The 17,885-nt window shown below is 43.2% G+C and overlaps 1 protein-coding gene across 4 annotated transcripts in view; it reads right to left on the bottom strand.

Annotated features, from left to right (window-relative positions):
- Window positions 1–1,099: 1,099 nt before the first annotated feature.
- The window catches only part of LOC121281849 (mitogen-activated protein kinase 13-like), a 92,810-nt gene continuing 76,024 nt past the window's right edge, over window positions 1,100–17,885 (bottom strand). For all 4 annotated transcript variants that reach the window (XM_041194906.1, XM_041194905.1, XM_041194904.1 and 1 more), the window contains 2 exons: window positions 3,467–3,640; window positions 1,100–3,100 (listed from right to left, as the gene is read on the bottom strand). In XM_041194906.1, the coding sequence (XP_041050840.1) occupies window positions 3,024–3,100; window positions 3,467–3,640 (251 nt within the window). In that variant the 3' untranslated portion in view covers window positions 1,100–3,023. The remainder of the gene's footprint in view (window positions 3,101–3,466; window positions 3,641–17,885) is intronic.

A 17,885-nucleotide genomic window follows, 5' to 3' on the forward strand; every position in this document is an offset into this window, starting at 1 on the left:
TTCAGTCAGTTATTTTGCCAAAAAAATCTAACAAGCTTCCACTTGAATTTGCCAATAGTACCTAAATTAACTGACTCTCTGAGAAATCTGTCTTATGTATTCAGTACCTTCTCTGTGAAATAATTTTATTTTAAATTAAATTCACCTTCCCTCTTCTAATCTTGAATCCATGCCCCCGGGTTGTAATGTACTTTAATTTTATTACCCAATATTGATACAATATTTTGCAAAACAAATCAAATAAAGAATGGTAGAGCAAACAAAGAATGTGTTCACTGTTTAAATTAAACCGGTAGATTCTACAAACAACAGAAAATAATTTGTAAATTGTTGCATTTCCTCTAAAAGCATTGGGTCATTCACCAGCAAAGTGAAAATGAAAGAATATATCACTGAACCTATGTGTATTAAAATGCTAATGGCAACACTGAGAAGGAAACAAATGTGCTATTTTTTCAACACAGACACCACACACAGTACACTTGGTAATGTATTATATTTAAAAATCCACAAAACAGTCTAGTTTGATAGTTTTCGCATGTGCACTCCTTTGATAAGCCAAAATATAACATGCTATCTCACCAGGCTTAGACAGTGCCCTCTATTCTAGTTTCTAGCTTCCTAATTCTTAGAGCAGAACCTTCTCAGAGGTTACAAAACTGTATCAAAAGAGTGGTTAGACAAAGAAACTTACATTTTAGGTAGCAAGTGCTTGTTTGTTTAACCAAGTGATTTATAAGCCAGCTATGTGTAAAAATAAACACAAACATTGATCTAGCTCTTCTGATAAACTATCATTTTAAATAAAAGAGGTGAAAGGCACCAGCTTCAATTACAAATTTCCTGTCTTGTCTAATGCCATTTCCAATTGCTTTTAATTGGCAGAAGTTCAGTTGCCGACCTATGATCTCCAAATGGAAATAGCTCCTAGCAAATGAAAGTAATATGTTTATTTTACTTATTAAAATAATAAGTAAATTATTAATGAGTAATAAGTTGTAATTCTTTCCCAGGTCAAGAACTCTTATTTCATTTCCAATAAACGTTTTCTGTTGACTAATAACTAGTAAAATTGAGCCATTGTCTTCATGCAGGAATGTTTATTTCTTCATTTTAACATTTTATTTTTTTGGGAAATAGAAAAAGCCAGTTTGTCACAAAGAGAAAAGTAAGTTTCATTTAACATGTCTCTGAGGAATGTCCCAAAACCTTTCATATATGATGAATTGCCAAAAAAACTGCAGCAATTTTAAGCATAACAATATTTGACAAACAGGAGATAAATGACTAATTAATCTGTTGTTAGTGATGTTGATCAAAGGAAGAATTACAGAATTGCTTCCCTTCAAGTCATGGCATGGGATCTTTAATGCCCATTTGAACCACAGAATAGACATATGGAACCATGGTTTAACTTCTCATTTGAAGGCTCACACCCCTGACAATGTAGTATTCCTGCAAAACTGCACCATCATAGGTGCTAGAAGTACCCATGTAAGTTTTGGCTTCCATGTTTCAACTGACTCCTGTTGATATGTCCTGGTTCCCAACATCTCGGAGATCAAGGTAAATTTAAAGTATGCCCAGGACGTGAAGAAAGAATCCTTATTAGTTTATTCCAGCTGTTGGTTTTTCACATTATCTCATTTGATCCTCCTCATCTCAGAAAGCAGTAGCATGACACTGCACTAGTCATTTGACTTAAACTTTAATTGAAAAAGTGGAAGAAAGGCAGCAGTAGCACAACATATACTTTTACAGTAGTTCTTAAGTTTAGCTACTCCTTGTTTAGTAAAAAATAAACAATTTTCAACTGCATTGCTAAATCATAAGTAATATTCTTATTAACCAGTCCTTTCCTTACTGTATAAGCTGGTCAACTTTTTAACAAAACTCCTTACAAATTTTCACCACTTCACTACACAGACTGCAGCAGTTTAAGAAGGCTGCTCACCACCACCTTTTCAAGGACAATTAGGGATAAGCAATAAATGTTGGCCTTGCAATTGACGTCCACATCCTGTAGATGAAGTAACTGTCTGTTAGTTATTGTTAAGTTATCATTTGACTGAGAAACAGTTTGTAATTGCCCAAAAGTAGCTTGTAATTTAAACCAACATCCAAACTTAAGGCAAATATTTTTCTGTGTTATACAAGATGAACTGACCAGTCAGAAGTGGGTATATAGTGGGCAGTAATCAACTGCAATAGGCAACATATCAGAAACTTGACAACTTAACAAAAATAACATGACACCTTAATCCAATATTAACACCTTAACAAATTACAAGAATTTTCCTCAATAAAATATTTATTGAATTCAGTGTTTTAAATTATCACTGTTTATTATGGCCAGTGGAGCTTCAAGGCACACAGCAAATTGTACACTGGGCCCAAATATTTGGATACCTTTGCCCTATAAGTAATCCTCCTATATTTAAAGGACATAAATATGTGACTGGTTTTATATTTCTGGAGTGGCCATAAATGGGCAGTGTATTTGTCATCTATTAAATACATTTTCAGATTTTCCTTTTGATTGAAGTCGATATAAAGGGAAATGAAGGGAGGGAGGTACATAATGGGCAGCCAATCCATTGCCATTCATTTTCCATTGCCACCCAAAGTTAAAATCAGCCGTTATGTTCTTACACAAGCCAAAGAAAGTAATATTCTATTTCACTGAGTTTACACCGAACATTCTATTTATTACATGTGCTGGAGATGATGTATAGACGCTAACATTCACATCCAGTTTTCTTATTAGTTACACTTATGTCATCAATGATTTTATGGAAAGATATCAGTTGAATTGAGTCATAAACAGATACAGTTTGATTTAAGTGATTAACATTTAGAATTGATACAATTCTGTAACTTCTAAACATAAATGTACAATTCAGAATTTTTAAAGTTGATAAAAATACAGTACTCCAAACACAAAAGAGATGTTAGCATTTTCCTGTTGTGTTATTACCTCACAAGCTCCAGATCAGTCTGTACTGCTAACAGGGTGACCACAACTATAATGCTGTTTCCATGGGTCTCTTGTTTAAACTTGAAAAAGGAACAAAGCTCATCACCTCCTGAAATGCATGTTCTGGAAATAACAATACTACATTAAATGTCTTTCTAGTGTACACCCACAAGTTTATTTCTTTTATATATATTTAAGCATTTTGAACAGTTTACATATGATCAGGTTCTTGACTGAAGGAAAATTAATTTAAGATGATTAAACATGATCACATATTTGCTCTGTAAACAATTGCTTTACATTTTTTCATTTTTTAACAGTCTATAAACTGATCAATATCATTCCGTGCATCAAGAAACTACACATATATCCATTTTGCTCACTATTTCTGGAATAAGCTAACATTTCAATGTTTGCTTTGGAAATACATAGCATTTATAATATGAAATTTGACATGGATTAGTTATTAGACGTTTTATAATTACTCACTTTTCCACAGATCAACTGACAACTTCAGCTGATCCAAAGAATCATCAAAAGGCTCAGGTTTAGTCTCGTCTTCTAGATCTCGGAATGGTTCAAAGTAGGGATGAATCAAAGCTTCAGCAGCCGATAAACGTTTGTCTGCGTCCAACACTAACATTTTCTCCATGAGGTCCACAGCTGGGATAAGTCATTAAAATTTAAAAAGGAAAGAAAACTTTCAACTAAAATTTGCATTCAAAAAAACATTTATGCAGATTTCATTCACTTCTATTGAAATCTCTGTTAATCTATATTCTTCCTTGGAAAGAAGTCAAAAGCCATGAAGTAAAATGTCTTAATGTTCCTAAGCAGCAATTCAGCAAGAATTCATAGGGCAGAATTTTGCCCTCGGATGGCGGGCGGGCCCCACCAGCTCGGCGGCGGGTGGACAGCTGACCACTGCCACCGAAATGGGGCCCACCGCCATGTTGAATGGGTGGGCCAATTAAGGCCCGCCCAGCGGTCTGCCCGACAGGAAGCGCTATGCATGAAAGAGCGCACTGCTCCCTGACACAAAGTCCTGTCTTAGGGAGATCAGTGACAGGTAAGAAAAGTCAAAAAATAGAAAAATTAAAAAATTATTAACATGTCCCCCTCATGTGACAATGTCACACGAGATGGGACATGTTCATAAAAAGGACAGAAACTTTATTAGACTTTTTAAAAATGGACATGGAACCTCATCCCACCAGTGGATGAGGTTTTATTCTTTATCAGGAGCCCGCTGGGGCTCCTGGCCTGCCAGCCAGCCTTAAGGTTGGATGGGCAGGTCTTTAGTTATCTTAATTGGCCTGTCAATGTCCTCAATTGGCTATTGACAGGTCGGCGGGTGGACAGCTGATTTTGCTGTCTGCCCACGTTCCTAAAAATTTAAAGGGACAAGGATGACGTCCTGACGTCATCCCATGTCATTTTCCCGTCTGCGAGCAGGCCTCGCCCCCAAATCGCCAACAGGAAAAGTCAGGCCATAGAGTGTATTTGGGACAATTTCTTAGAACAATATGGGATCAGGCTATTTTGGATCTGGTAATGTGTAATGAGGCTGCTTTCACAAATGATCTCAGAGAAAAGGATCCCCTAGGAAACGGTGACCATAACATGGTGGAATTCAGTTTGAGAGTGAGAAACTTGGGTCGGAAACAATTGTGCTAAACTTAAATAAGGGTAATTACAATGGAATGAGGGCAGAGTTGGCTGGAGTAGACTGGAAAAGGAGTTTAGCAGAAAAGACGATTGATGAACAATGGCAAACGTTTAACAAAATAGTTCATGACTCTCAACAAAGATATATCCCAGTGAGGAAGAAGGATTCAAGGAAGGGGATAAACCAACCATGGTTAACCAAGGAAGTTAAGGATAGTATCAAATTGAAAGAAAAAAACAAACAGCACAGCAAAGATTAGTGGTAAGCCAGAGGATTGGGAAAGTTTTAAAAACCAACAAAAGATGACCAAAAATAATAATGACGGAGAAAATAAATTTTGAGGGTAAACTAGCAAATAATAAAAAATGGACAGTAAGAGCTTCTTTAATATATAAAAAGGAAGAGAAAGGCCAAAGTGAACATAGGCCCCTTAGAGAGTGAGGCTGGAGAAATAAAATGGGGAACCAGGAAATGGCAGAGGAGTTGAATAACTTTGCTTCAGTCTTCACGGTAGAAGATACTAATAGCATTCCAAAAATACTAAATAATCAAAGGACAAAAGGGGGGGAGGGAATAAATACAATAACTATCACTAGAGAAAAGTACTAGGGAAACTAATGGGGTGAAAAGGTCGATAAGTGCCCTGGACCTGATGGGCTACATCCTATGATATTAAAGGAAGTAGCTATAGAGATAGAGGATGCACTGGTAGTAATCTTCTAAAAATCTTTAGATTCTGGCAAAGTCCCAGAGGATTAGAGAACAGCCAATGTAACACCCTTATTCAAAAAGTGAGGGAGACAAAAAAACAGGTTAGGCCAGTTAGCTTAACACCTGTCATTGGGCAAATGTTGGAGTCTATTATAAAGGATATAATAGCAGAGCATTTAGAAATACATAATCTAATTAAGCAGAGTCAGCATGGCTTCACAAAGGGGAAATCATGCCTAACAAATTTTTTTAGAATTCTTTGAGGAGGTAACAAGCAGGATAAATAAAGGGGACCCAGTAGATGTAATGTATTTGGATTTCCAATAGATAAGGTACTGCACATAAGGCTACTTGATAAGATAAGAGCTTGGGGGTAGTATATTAGCATGGATAGAGCGTTGGCTAATTAATAGAAGACAGAGAATTGGGATAAAGGGGGCATTTTTGGGATGGCAGCCTGTAACTAGTGGAGTGCCACAGGGATCAGGGCTGGGGCCTTAATTATTTACAATATATATTAATGACTTAGATGAGGGAAGTGAATATACTATCACCAAGTTTGCGGATGACAGAAAAATAGGTGGGAAGGCAAGCGGTGAGGATGACACAAGGGGCTGAATTCTGCCGTTGGCGAGCAGGGGGCGGGGCCCACTCACCAATGCGCAAAATGACACGGGATGACGTTGGGGGGAACATTTTTGAAATCCACAACTCGCCCCCCGACCCCCACTTCCCCTATCACCAGCAAACCCCCACCACCAAATTTTCACTCTGGGGCACACCAAGTGTGAAGCATTAAAATGGAAATGTCATCATAGCGGGAAAACATTTGGGTCTAAAAACTGGTCTAATTGAAGTTATAACATAAGTAAATAAACAGCAGTTTAAATTACAGTTGTCAGATTTACTTGAAGGAAGCTATGAAATTAATTCAGCATTCACTGGCCATTGTATGCTGCTCTTTCCAGGATCCACAGAATGCATAATGAAGATAAAAACATGGCCAATCAATTACAGACACCATGACAAATGATCACATGCATCCACTGGCTGACTGAAAACTAGCAAGGAGAAATGGAGCTAAAAGTTCTGACGCAGCTCCATCAAACAGTAAAATAGGGCTGCAAACTCTGGTATTGCACACAGATGACAAATACTCTGCTGCTTTTACTGCAAAGGAACACATACCAGAGCAAGTACTCACTAAGTGACTATAATTCAGAGCTTCTATTTGACCTGAAATTCAAGTCTTCAATCTGTAAGTGGTTTATTTTCTCAGTTTGAGGTGCAAAATGCAAATAGATAATTTTTTTCTGTTGAAGCAAATTTTTAGAAACTTTTTGTCAAAAAAAATTAGAAATGAATACAAGTAACAAACTAAATTCAGTAAAGGTTGATAATTCTACAAAAACAATTCCTCTGCAGTTGTGGCAGTGGATTGTTTGGAATGTCAGGAATGTTCCGAGGAGCTGCCCGAGGTCATAGTAAGTTACAAGGATAATTGAAACACAGGTCTGAATCACATGAGGCAGATTGATGCCGAAGATGAATAACCAGCAGATTAATGAAAAATCTATTTCTTTTTTGATCTTAAACTGCATAAAACTTTCAAAACATCAAGGAAATTATGAATTCTCTGCTTATAGAAGGATATTGCTTTCTGTAAGTTGGTGTGCCAGTGGTTGCTGCTGAATGTTTTGTTTTTAGCATCAGTCAGCTATTTGAAAAATCAAGTGGGATAAAAAAAAAGACACATTAGTTTCACAACTAAGCTTTAAACATTAATAGTTTTATGGGAACTCTGTAGTTTTGCCTCTAGTGTTGTTACTTTTGTAGGACTGCGAGCGTCCGAACATGATGAATTGGTACTATCCTGGCACAACCCAACAGCCTGATATTGCACCACAATTCCAAGTTTGGACAACACAAGCTCTGCCCTCATTGCCCACTCGAGACAGGAAATGTGAAACGGCAAGTTGGTCATCCAGTAGCATTATTTAAAGGGCCAGGCACCCTGATTGCAGGTAAGTTCGATTTTTGGAACTTATTCTTTTGGAAAGCGTTTGAAAGTACAATAGATTGTTTTTGGAGATGTTTTGGTAAATTTGCCAGAGGGTGCTGCAACATACTCACAGTGTTGGCAGGGGAATAGTTGCTTTGTCCATACAAAGGCTACAACAGGAATGGGAGCAACTGTGCTAGTATCTCTGGATCTGGAACATGACAGAGAGATGGAGCAGTGGCTGTGGAGCAAGCAAGCTTCGCACTGCATCCTTTTTCATAAGTTGGAGCCAGACTCCTCCATGCTTCTTGACAGTGACATGAGACTACCTGGCAGGCCAGCCAGTGCACTCAGCAGCTCAAGGTGCATGCTCACTCAGTGCTGTATTGTATGCCGCCCCATCGAAGTCCTCATCCGAGTACTTTGCAGCAGTTCTTCTTTGGAACCTCACCGTCAGTAGGCATGGTGACTCACCATGTGCTCATCCCAATTCCATGCTGGTCTCCTGGATGTGTCTGAGTTGATGGTCTGTTAGTGTCAGATCATGTGATCTTCATCACTAATGTGCTGTTGCCCTCTTTCCTCCTTTAGGGTCTCCTTTGCCTGGGAAGGCCGCATTTCTCAGGTGTCTGAAGGCAGGAACCCAGAGGCGAGGGTTGATGTGAGGGGATGTGGGTAGTGTATGGGATGGAAGAGGGCCACAATCATATCATTAATAATGCTCTCCATGCCAGGGAGCAGTTTGAGGATGTGCGGGGACCCAAGAAAGGGTAGAAGGCATCCTTAATGTTCTCAATGACTTTGGATGTTACGGGCTCTGTCCCTATGATGCTGAGAGGCATCTCCTCTCATAGGCTCAGAAGATGCAAGTATCCTTACCTCCCGCCAGCTTTGCTCTGCTCCCTTCTACTGTGTGCCACCTTGTCCTGCAAGAGGCAGGGAAGAATGCCAATAACTATGTAGCATTGTGTTTGGTTGATGTGCCTCTCATAGCTGAATACCTGGGGATATTTAGAAGCATGAGAGATGGTTGTAAGGCTGACAGTATTAGTAGGGTTGTGAGAGTGAGGTGGAGTATCTGGATGTTAGCTGTGAGTCCTTAGTGTGAGGGGGACTGAGTGGTAGGTGAGTGTGGGGCTGTGGTGCATTGAGCAGCGTGAGAGGTTGGTGGTGAGCTAGGTATGTTATGTGAAAATGCATTCACCAACCTTGAATGCCCGCGAGAGGTCATTAGGCCTCTTGTGCCACTGTGGCCAGGCCCTTGGGTGCAGTCTCTGGGAATTGACCTTCCTAGCCACCAGCTCCCACTGCCTTTTGATGGTGGACCTTAAGGGTCTTCTGGCCCCCATTTGGATCATGACATTGCTCCTTCTGCCCAGTTTCAGTGCTAATGCTTTCAGGAGCGCATCTGTTAGCCTCAATACCTCCATCTTCATTGGTTTGCAAGAATTTCCATTGTAGCAACCCTTTTATACAGCTTCCCTTTAAGAGGCAACCTGCCTGTACCAAGAGGTCTACAGCAACACTGTTAGCACATCTTTCTGTGTGCAGAGATGACCAGCAGCTTTGAGGAGAAAGCAGCGCCAGGAGGCACAGAAATCATTTATATGAATCATATAGATGAATTTTGAGTCTTACCTACTTTGATTTGAACAGATGCGGCCATGCTGTAAATCATAACCGGTGTGTCCAAATATCAAGACACATGAATTTCACACACTGAATGGAATTTTCTGTGCCTGGTGGCATTGAGCATCATGACAGGTATGAGTGGACAATATGGCGGGAGGGCCAAAAATCAATTTCATGACATTGTGAAACCAGTTTGCGGCCATCTGTTCCACCTGTCAATGGTGGACCGCCTTTCCCGCTGTCGGGAACTTCATTTTGATACATCTGCATATCATTATAAGCCCTGCTCGCTGGAATCATCCCCCCATGCTGGATCATCCGGGTGTGTCGGCATGATTGCACGCTGACATGTTTCGCAACTGTACGTAAGCGACGACCAGCTGGCGAGCTGTACTTTGTTCGGGATTTCAAGGTTTGTTTGCCTACCTTGCTTCGGGCAGCACTCGCATTCATTAGCACCAGGCTTCACTGATAGTACCACATCACTTTTAAGGGGGCTCACGGGCAGACCAGCTGTAAGGCAAGGGCGGGCTTTTCAACAGCTGCAGGGCTAGTGCTTGCTTGGGAAAGGGGGAGAAGTGGCCTCAGGCGAGGGAAGAGGCTGCAGGGTGAGTGCTGTACTGGGGAACTGTGCGCAGACATATCTTGATCTGTGCAAGTGGCCTCATGAGGGTGAGGGCTGAGGAGGCAGTCTCCAGAGGAGATCAAGCCAGATGGTGATGTGAGGGCTTGTGAGAGAGTGAGTGATAATGACCCTTGAGCTGCTAGTGAGTGAGATGCCAGTGAATGTGTGATGGCCTTGTGAGTATGAGAGTTTAGAGTGATAAGATAGTTGCCTTACCCTGGTGGCACAGATGAGATCATTCACCTGTTTTCTGCACTGGATGGCCAAACTGTTGTGTGCAGCATTGGCACTGACCACCTCTGCCACTGCCTCCCAAGCCAGACTGGTGAGACTGATGGGCCTCCTGTGGCCAGAGTGGTGGTAGACGACATCGCAGCGAACCTCCATAGTATCCAGAAGACATCCAGGGACGTATCACTGAATCAGAGGGGCTGCACTCTTCTTGGCTTTTGGGGCCATGTCTTCACCGCTGCCTTCACTGCAAACATTGGGCAGAATTTTCTGGCTGATGTGCGGGTGGCGGAGCCCACACGTCATCGCTTAAAATGTCACGCGAGCGTCCCGACATCAGCGCGCGGTATTGTGATATTTCAGTCGGCGGGCGCGCTCAGCAGCGGGACGCATGCCCGCCATTACTTAAAGGCCTTGTTAAGGCCATTAACTTTCCAAATGTCCAGGATTTTGAGGGGCCCATGTGAACTTTGGGTTGGCGCACAGGCCCAATGGGCAGGCGAGTAGGAGATTTTTTTTAAATACTCATGCAATGTCGGGATATGTGGGCTCAGAGGGGTTGTTCATGTTTTCCACAGTTTTAATTGCAGAAAGTGTTTAAAAGTTGTCTGTTTGATTGTTACCAGTTCACATCGATTTCCAAGAGCTTCTTGTGTACTTTGAAACCAGTCTGCAGACAATAACCTTTCTCGGGCCTGCAGCTTTCTGGAGGCCTCCATTTAGCCTGGGTATGGGTTCTGACATCTCCACTGGAGGCAGCTCCTCTGAGAAGGAAGGGAGGGATAGAATAAGGAGGAGGCCAGGACTGAACAATCAGCCTCCAGGGGAGCCACCTTTGGGAGGCCAGGCGCAGGCACAAGGGGCACAGGGCCAAGAGGTTGTCCAAGGTGCAAGGGTCCGCAGAAGACTCCACTATCCTGCTGCCAGGATACACAGGCGGCAAAGCAGCTACCTCAGTATGACTGAGGTGCAGTGCTGAAGGAGGCTCCGATTCTCAAGGGAGACAGTTACCTATATCTGTCAGATGATTGGCCCTGAGATATCTCCTAACTGTGTGGGTGGACACCCCATGCCAGTGGCTCTGAAGCTCACAGCTGCCCTCAACTTCTATGTCTCTGGTTCCTTCCAGGGCTCGGTGGGTGATCTTTGTGGTGTCTCCCAATCAGCTGTCCACACTTGTTAAGCAGGTTACAGAAGCTCTGTTCAGATGGGTATTGACCTTCATCCACTTCCGCTGCGACCAGACAAGTCAGATACAGCGAGCCAGAGGCTTCGCGGCCATTGATGGCTTCCTCCACATCCAGGGTGCAATAGACTGTACACGTGGCCATCAAGGTGCCAGCAGGTGAGGCCGGTGTCTTCGTCAACAGGAAGGGCTTCCACTCCATGAACGTGCAGATAGTGTGTGATCACAGGATGCTGATTCTACAAGTCTGTGCAAGGTACCCAGGCAGCTCCCACGATTTCTACATCCGCAGACACTCCCAGATGCCAGTGCTCCAGCCCGGCTGGATGAATGGCTGCTGGGTGACAAGGGCTATCCCCTCAGAAGGTGGCTCATGACGCCTCTCCGCCATCCAAGAACAGAAGCTGAGCAGCGGTACAATAGGAGCCAGAGCACCACCAGGGCTGTGGTGGAGAGAGCCATCGGTCTTCTCAAGATGTGCTTCCATTATCTGGACCGTTCGGGGGCGCACTCCAGTACCCCCCAGATCACGTCTCTCTGATAGCGGTAGCATGCTGTACTCTGCACAATCTTGCGCTGGAAAGGGGGGATGCAGTTGATGATGAAGAACTTGATGCACTGGATGGGGCTGCACATGATGACTCCAGCAGTGGCTCAGAGGATGAGGAAGCTCAGGGCAATGAAGAGGGGCAGCACACCGACCCACTATTACACCAAGGAGGCAGGGACACCCGGGACAATTTAATCCAACGAACCTTCAGCTAGCTCCACACACATGGATCAGCAAGACCAGCATTGCCTGGTGCTTCCGGGCATTGTGGTGACTTTTTGCCTGCAAAACAGAGAAGAGGATTTATTGGGGCTGATCGCTCATGTAATCTGTATGCGCACGCTGCACCCCAACCACATCTGGCCCATCTGAGGTCTCCAGCGGCTCCTGTCCACACTACTGGTGATCAGTCCCCAGAAGATAGTACAGCTGCTCCCAGACCCCTGCCCCAACGGTCATCTTGGACACATTTGGCCTCCATCACTTTGAATGACACACGGGTCTTAGCACCTGAGGCAAGGAGGCGCAACTAGGTGCGGCACTGATGCCAGCAGATGGCTCTTGGCCATGACACCCTGAGGCTCCCCTTCCACCATCTCATGACCATCAATATGACATGTGTTGGAGTTCTGAGTATGTGTCTAGCTGCCTCCCCTGCAGGTTGACCCCACACTACTCAAATGCGACAAACGCCAACACCAACATGTACTGCGGGGAGAACCCATTTTCTCGTCAACCACTAAGGCTGATGTAAGCATGGTCAGTACCCATTTGCCCACCCAGCATGTGCCAAATGCCCAATGCAGTAACGACAGCAAGACGTGGCGGGGGCTCAAAGGCTAAGGCTTCCTTCTGGGTCAAATGGTCAAGGCCAACATGGTACTCACCCTTCCAGAGCGCAGCAAATCATTGAATCGCTTGCGGCACTGCGGGCCTGTGCACTGCACATCATCATGGGCACTTACAACGTCACCAACCTCCTCCCACGCCTGCCTGGTGACATGGAGGGGCCCTCCTCCTCCCATCATCTGGATACAATACATCTGGACGGCTGGAAACCTCTTGGAGGAGAACAGCAAGCCATGCATTAGAGAAGCGAGGGGCACAGTGGCTCCCCGCTGGCCTCGCCTGCAGCCTGCCCCCCTCCTCCTGCTCATACTGCTGTCCATTTGGACCTCCCTCCCTCTCTCCCCGAATGGCCATGGTGCACTGCCTCAAGCAGGCTGCCTGGCCACTCTTTATACAGGCTGCCGGCTCCCCATTGGAACCGGCGGTCTGAACATGCCCGCCTCCGTGACTATTTTCCTGTTCTCCACGGGAGTTGCTAACCCACTGGACGGGCCTTAATTGGCCCGCCTGTGGAAAAAAACGGCGCGGCCCATTTTGGTGGCAGCAACCGACTGCCCGCCTATCGCCAAGTCGGTCCGGCCTGCCCGCCCGTCAAGAGCAAAATTCTGGCCATTGAGAAGTGTGCTTGCATTTGCAGTTTAAATATGGTGCCCTGCATGAGGAAGAGGTGAGGTAATGGTGTGGCAGGCAAATCGGAGGCTGCCTGCCAGCGAGACAATGTGTTTCCTGTGGCTGCGTAATTAATGAGGCAGGATGGGGACGATATGGCGCAAAAAGCCACCATTGCGGCAGGTGGTAAACTTCCCTATTCCTACCCTCTACCGCACTGAGTGCAAATCTGGGACGATTCTGCCCTATGTCTAAGTATTTGTCCCATGTCATGTAATATCATGTAATAGCACATCAGAAGATACATTCTGATTCGTGTCCTACAGTTCACAATCGCCCCCAGTAGCCGGCTCCATTCCTTCTTGCGGGATTTATTTAAGTGTTGTTACTGGTGGGACAGGCCCGAAATTGATTTCCCTTGTCAGCTGATCTACCTGCGGTGGACCAACAGGCACTGGCAGCTCACCCCAAATAGGTAGTTGAAGCCCAAGGACCACTTTGTGGCAATCGTTGGGCTTCTCAGTAAAGGTACACCTGCCTCCTCTGCACTGATTCTGGGTCTGTACACACATCTACTCTACATACTGACAAAGAAGGGGCACAGAGTCAAATTGACTGGAGTTCACGATAAAAAAGACAAGACATTGCCACAATTTTCAGACTATAATGTGCTCCCAAATAGACATTCATGATTTAAAAATCAAAAGTGTCTTATCACCCGGTATAATATGCTCCTGGAATTCTGCAATACTGTGGTCATGATGTCATTATTCCCCAGGGCATGACAGGCCAGTTGCAAGTGATGGTTTTCAGTTCTAACAGGCTGAGGGACCTGTTTGAGAGTGCCACACTTCCAGGGGAGACCTGCACTTCCTGCCTCTTACAGGTTTTATTACATAATCTACCACCTAAACTCTCTGGACAAGGAGTATCAAAATAATTATCCCATAACTGGTTTTGGATGACATCCTACTGCGTATGATGCCAAATGAGCCCTTTGATGGATTGATGCCATGCAATCCCCAGATGGATTGCCTCGGAAGAGAGTGGTCATCGAGTCAATCTTGAAAGAAACACTTCAGATTGCACTGTTTAACCCTCATGCAGGAAGCAATTTTCTTTTGTAGCCACCCTGTTTCCTTGTTAGAGTTTCCATTCTTCTAACCATATGTGGTCTGAGGCAGGGAAATTGACATCTGGGCTGAGTTCCTCTGTGAGACTAATAAAAGGACCCAAACCTTTGCCAGGGAAATATAATTGATCCCAAAAAGGATCAACAGCATTCCCTTGGAGGCCCATTTACTGGCTGAAAAATTATCCACGTTAATTTGTTACCTGGTAGAACACACACTCAATCTTCTAGACCAAATTTTCAGGAAAAAATGTTATATTTAGACAATTACAATAATAAGGGTATTACAAACTTCAAACTGTGGGAAGGAAATGGGAGAGAAAATCTACACTCAGTTTAGAGATTTGAGTAGGAATAACAAAATTATTGCTCTGGGAAATTTCACTTATCCACTTATCAATTTGGATGGAGAGGGAGTAAAAGGAGAAAGGGGAATGGAGTTCCTAAAACACGTAAAGGACTCGTTTCTCAAACAGTATGTTAGTAGCCCTACAAAGGTAAGGGGAATGCTAGGTCATATTTTCAGTGATAAAATAAATCATATAAGCAAGCTACATGTGAGTGAGCACCTTGGGAGTAGGGTAATATACTATACAGTATGATAAGATTTAATGTCCAATTAAAAAGTGAAAAGTCAAAACAGAAAGTGGAACAACAGTTTGGATTAAGGCAGATTTTAGAAAGCTGAGGAGAAAACCAGCTAAAGTGGATGGAGAAATTGATATACAGGAGCATAGAGTAAAATAAAGTTTGCAACATAACAGAATAAGTATAATCCATTAAAGCAGGAAAATTTTAGTAGTTTTAGAATGCAATGAATAAATAAACTGGCTGCAAACCAATTCATATTGATGAACAGGGTCTTTGTGCACTGTAAGAATAACAATAATGAAAACATAAAGGTTTTGAGAAATTAAGAAAAATGGTTAAAAGCAGGATAATTGAAGCAGTATGAGGGAACAAATTTAAAAAACACAAAAGGAATAGTGAAGTATTTTACAAGAGCATTAGTAAAAATAGAATTGTTCAAAGCGAAGCCTGAGAGGATTGTCAATTTGTAGAGAATGATCAAAAATGGCACATAGATGTAATGAGCATTTTGCATTAAGTATTTACTAAGGAGGATATCAGAGGTGAATTCTGATTAGAACAAGGTAATCAATCTTATGATGAATAAAAAGAATAAAAAGAACATTTTTGCGAATTTAGTCAGGCTGAAAAAGAAAAAAAGTAACAGGGTCTGATGAATACATTTGTGAACCTGAGAGAAATGAGGAAGGACATTTTTGAGGCCCATAGAAATTACATTTCAGAGCTTTATTGAGCAATTGTGTGCCAAAAACCTGGAGAATAGCCAATGTAGTAAAAAGGGAGATGGAACTAATCCAGGTAATTATGGGTCAGTTAACTGAACATCTATGGCAAAGAAAAAATTAAAGTCACGAAGAATTAAATCACCACACAGTGAAAATAATTAGAAGTAGCAAGCACAGATTAGAAGAGGTATGATCATACCTTCTTTAAAAAATGCCAAGTAATGGACATGATAGCTTGGGGAAATGTAGTGCACATAGAGTGCAGGGGCTTTCGGAAAGCCTTTTACAAGGTACCATATTGGAGATCACTTGAGAAGACTAAGGGTATGGAATTAGTGGGAGGAGAGAAAACAGGATTAAAAATTAAGCGGTGTCACCCTTAGCTCGTTTGTAGCACTGATTATGTGTCAGAAGGTTGTGGGTTCAAGTCCAATTCCAGATATTTGAGTACATAATCTAAGTTGGCACTTCTGTAGAACTGAGAGAGTGCCACACTGTTGGAGCTGCTGTCTTTTGGTAAGACACCAAACCGAAATCCTGTCTGCTCTTTCAGATGGATGAAAAAAATACCTCAGCATTATTCAAAGAAGAGCAGGGGAGTTTCCCCAGTGCCGCCGTCAATATTTATTCCTCAATGAACAATATATGATCAGCTCATTTCTTTAATTGCTGTTTGTGGAACCTTGCTGTGTGCAAATTGGCTGCTGTGTTTCGTATATTACAATAGTAACTACTTTGTTAGTGACTTATTTTGTTGTAAAGCACTTTGGTTATGAAAGGCACTATAAAACTTAGAATGAGGAAGATGCTGTGCCTGAGGTTAAAGATTGTAAACAATTTCATTACTGCTGCCAACGGCATGTGAAGCCAGATCTGTTCTGAATCTATTCCATTTAGTATGGTGGCAATGCTGCAGATGTGGTCTGTGTGAAGACCTCTGACCAATTAACAGGCAGCCAGCCTGAAAGGCGTGTTGAGAAGCTCAGCACTGCCGGGGTGGCGGTGGGAGGAGGGCGAGCGCAAAAGTCTGTGCATGCCTGGGGGAGCGCGACCTGAAAGCTCCCTGAAGCCTCAAGGAGCTGAAGAATCTTAAAATCAAAAATAAACACTTTGAAAATCGGAAAAAAATGTCCCCACATAGGACTCACTCACATGAACAGAAACATAATAAAAGTTATGTCAAAACATTTTTAACGAATGTCGGAAGCTTCATCCCGCCCGTGGATGAGGTTTCCTCAAAAATGCAAAGGCCACCTGGCCGATTCGCCCATCTGCCATCCGTAAGGTTGGACAGGCAGCGAAAAATAGTAGTTAATTAATACTTTAATGGCCTTACTAGGCCTCTTAATTGTTGGCAGGTGCACTGCTGACTCTCATGTGTGCTCACTGACTGAAATATTGCGTGAGTGCGCAATGACATCAGGACGCTCACCCGACATTATTGTGCGCTGTTTCACGCTAAGGCATGTTGGGCGCGCGCTCGTACGCCAAGTGGAAAATCCTGCCCTTTATTTCTGTCCCCAGTAGATCTACAAGAGAACATTGTGCTCTAGTGTGCTCAGCCATAGCTGGCCTTGCCACTAGTACCTGCTCCTATGCACATGTGCTAGTGACATCACCAACACACCCCTCACCCTTCAACCCAGTTACTGTGCCAATGTTTGTGCTGGTGCTTGAGAATGATGGGACATGTGGTGGTGACTCCTCCAAGGTTCTCCTCCTCTGAGGGGTATTCATTAGAGGGATCTGGCTGTTGAGAAGGACCCAGAGAAAAGATGAGTTAGAATGGCATTTGGTGTCTTCACAGTCAGAGAAGACATGCATCACTGTAATTTGATTGAGTCAAGCTGGCTGAATGTGCCTAATGAAGAGGTATAGGTAATTGTCAAAGACCCTGTTCAGTGAAGATTTCAGCCTCGAAAAGCCTGATGCATACAGCTCTAGAAGGCCTATAAATTTCCACAGCTTGTTATTCAGGTTCATTGATGATCTTTAGGTTAGCTGGTCTTCCCACAGATTTGATCCTCTCAGTTAGTGTGCTGTTTTGTCCTACAGAACGAGAGGGGGAGTGGGTGTGTGGGGTTTATCCTGCTACTGCTTCTTCCCCCTCTCAGCAAGATGCAAGCAGGGTGAGGAAGCATTGAATGGGATGCTTGTGTACACCATGTGAAGTGAGGGAGAAATGCTGAGAGAATTTAATGATTGTAAGCAAAAAAGAGGCAAGTGTGTCTGGAATGAGCACTGGTAGTGTGGTCTTATACTGGACAATGAAGGAAATGTGATTTATTTCTCAGATGATTCTTCTTCCAGCACCCTGGAAACATACAAAACCAGACTGAAATGCAACCTTACTTTAAGAGGTGCAGCTCCATTTTAAATAGGCCTTTGGCTGTCCT

The sequence above is a fragment of the Carcharodon carcharias genome, chromosome 9 (genome assembly GCF_017639515.1).
Source record: "Carcharodon carcharias isolate sCarCar2 chromosome 9, sCarCar2.pri, whole genome shotgun sequence".
Lineage (NCBI taxonomy): Eukaryota > Metazoa > Chordata > Chondrichthyes > Lamniformes > Lamnidae > Carcharodon > Carcharodon carcharias.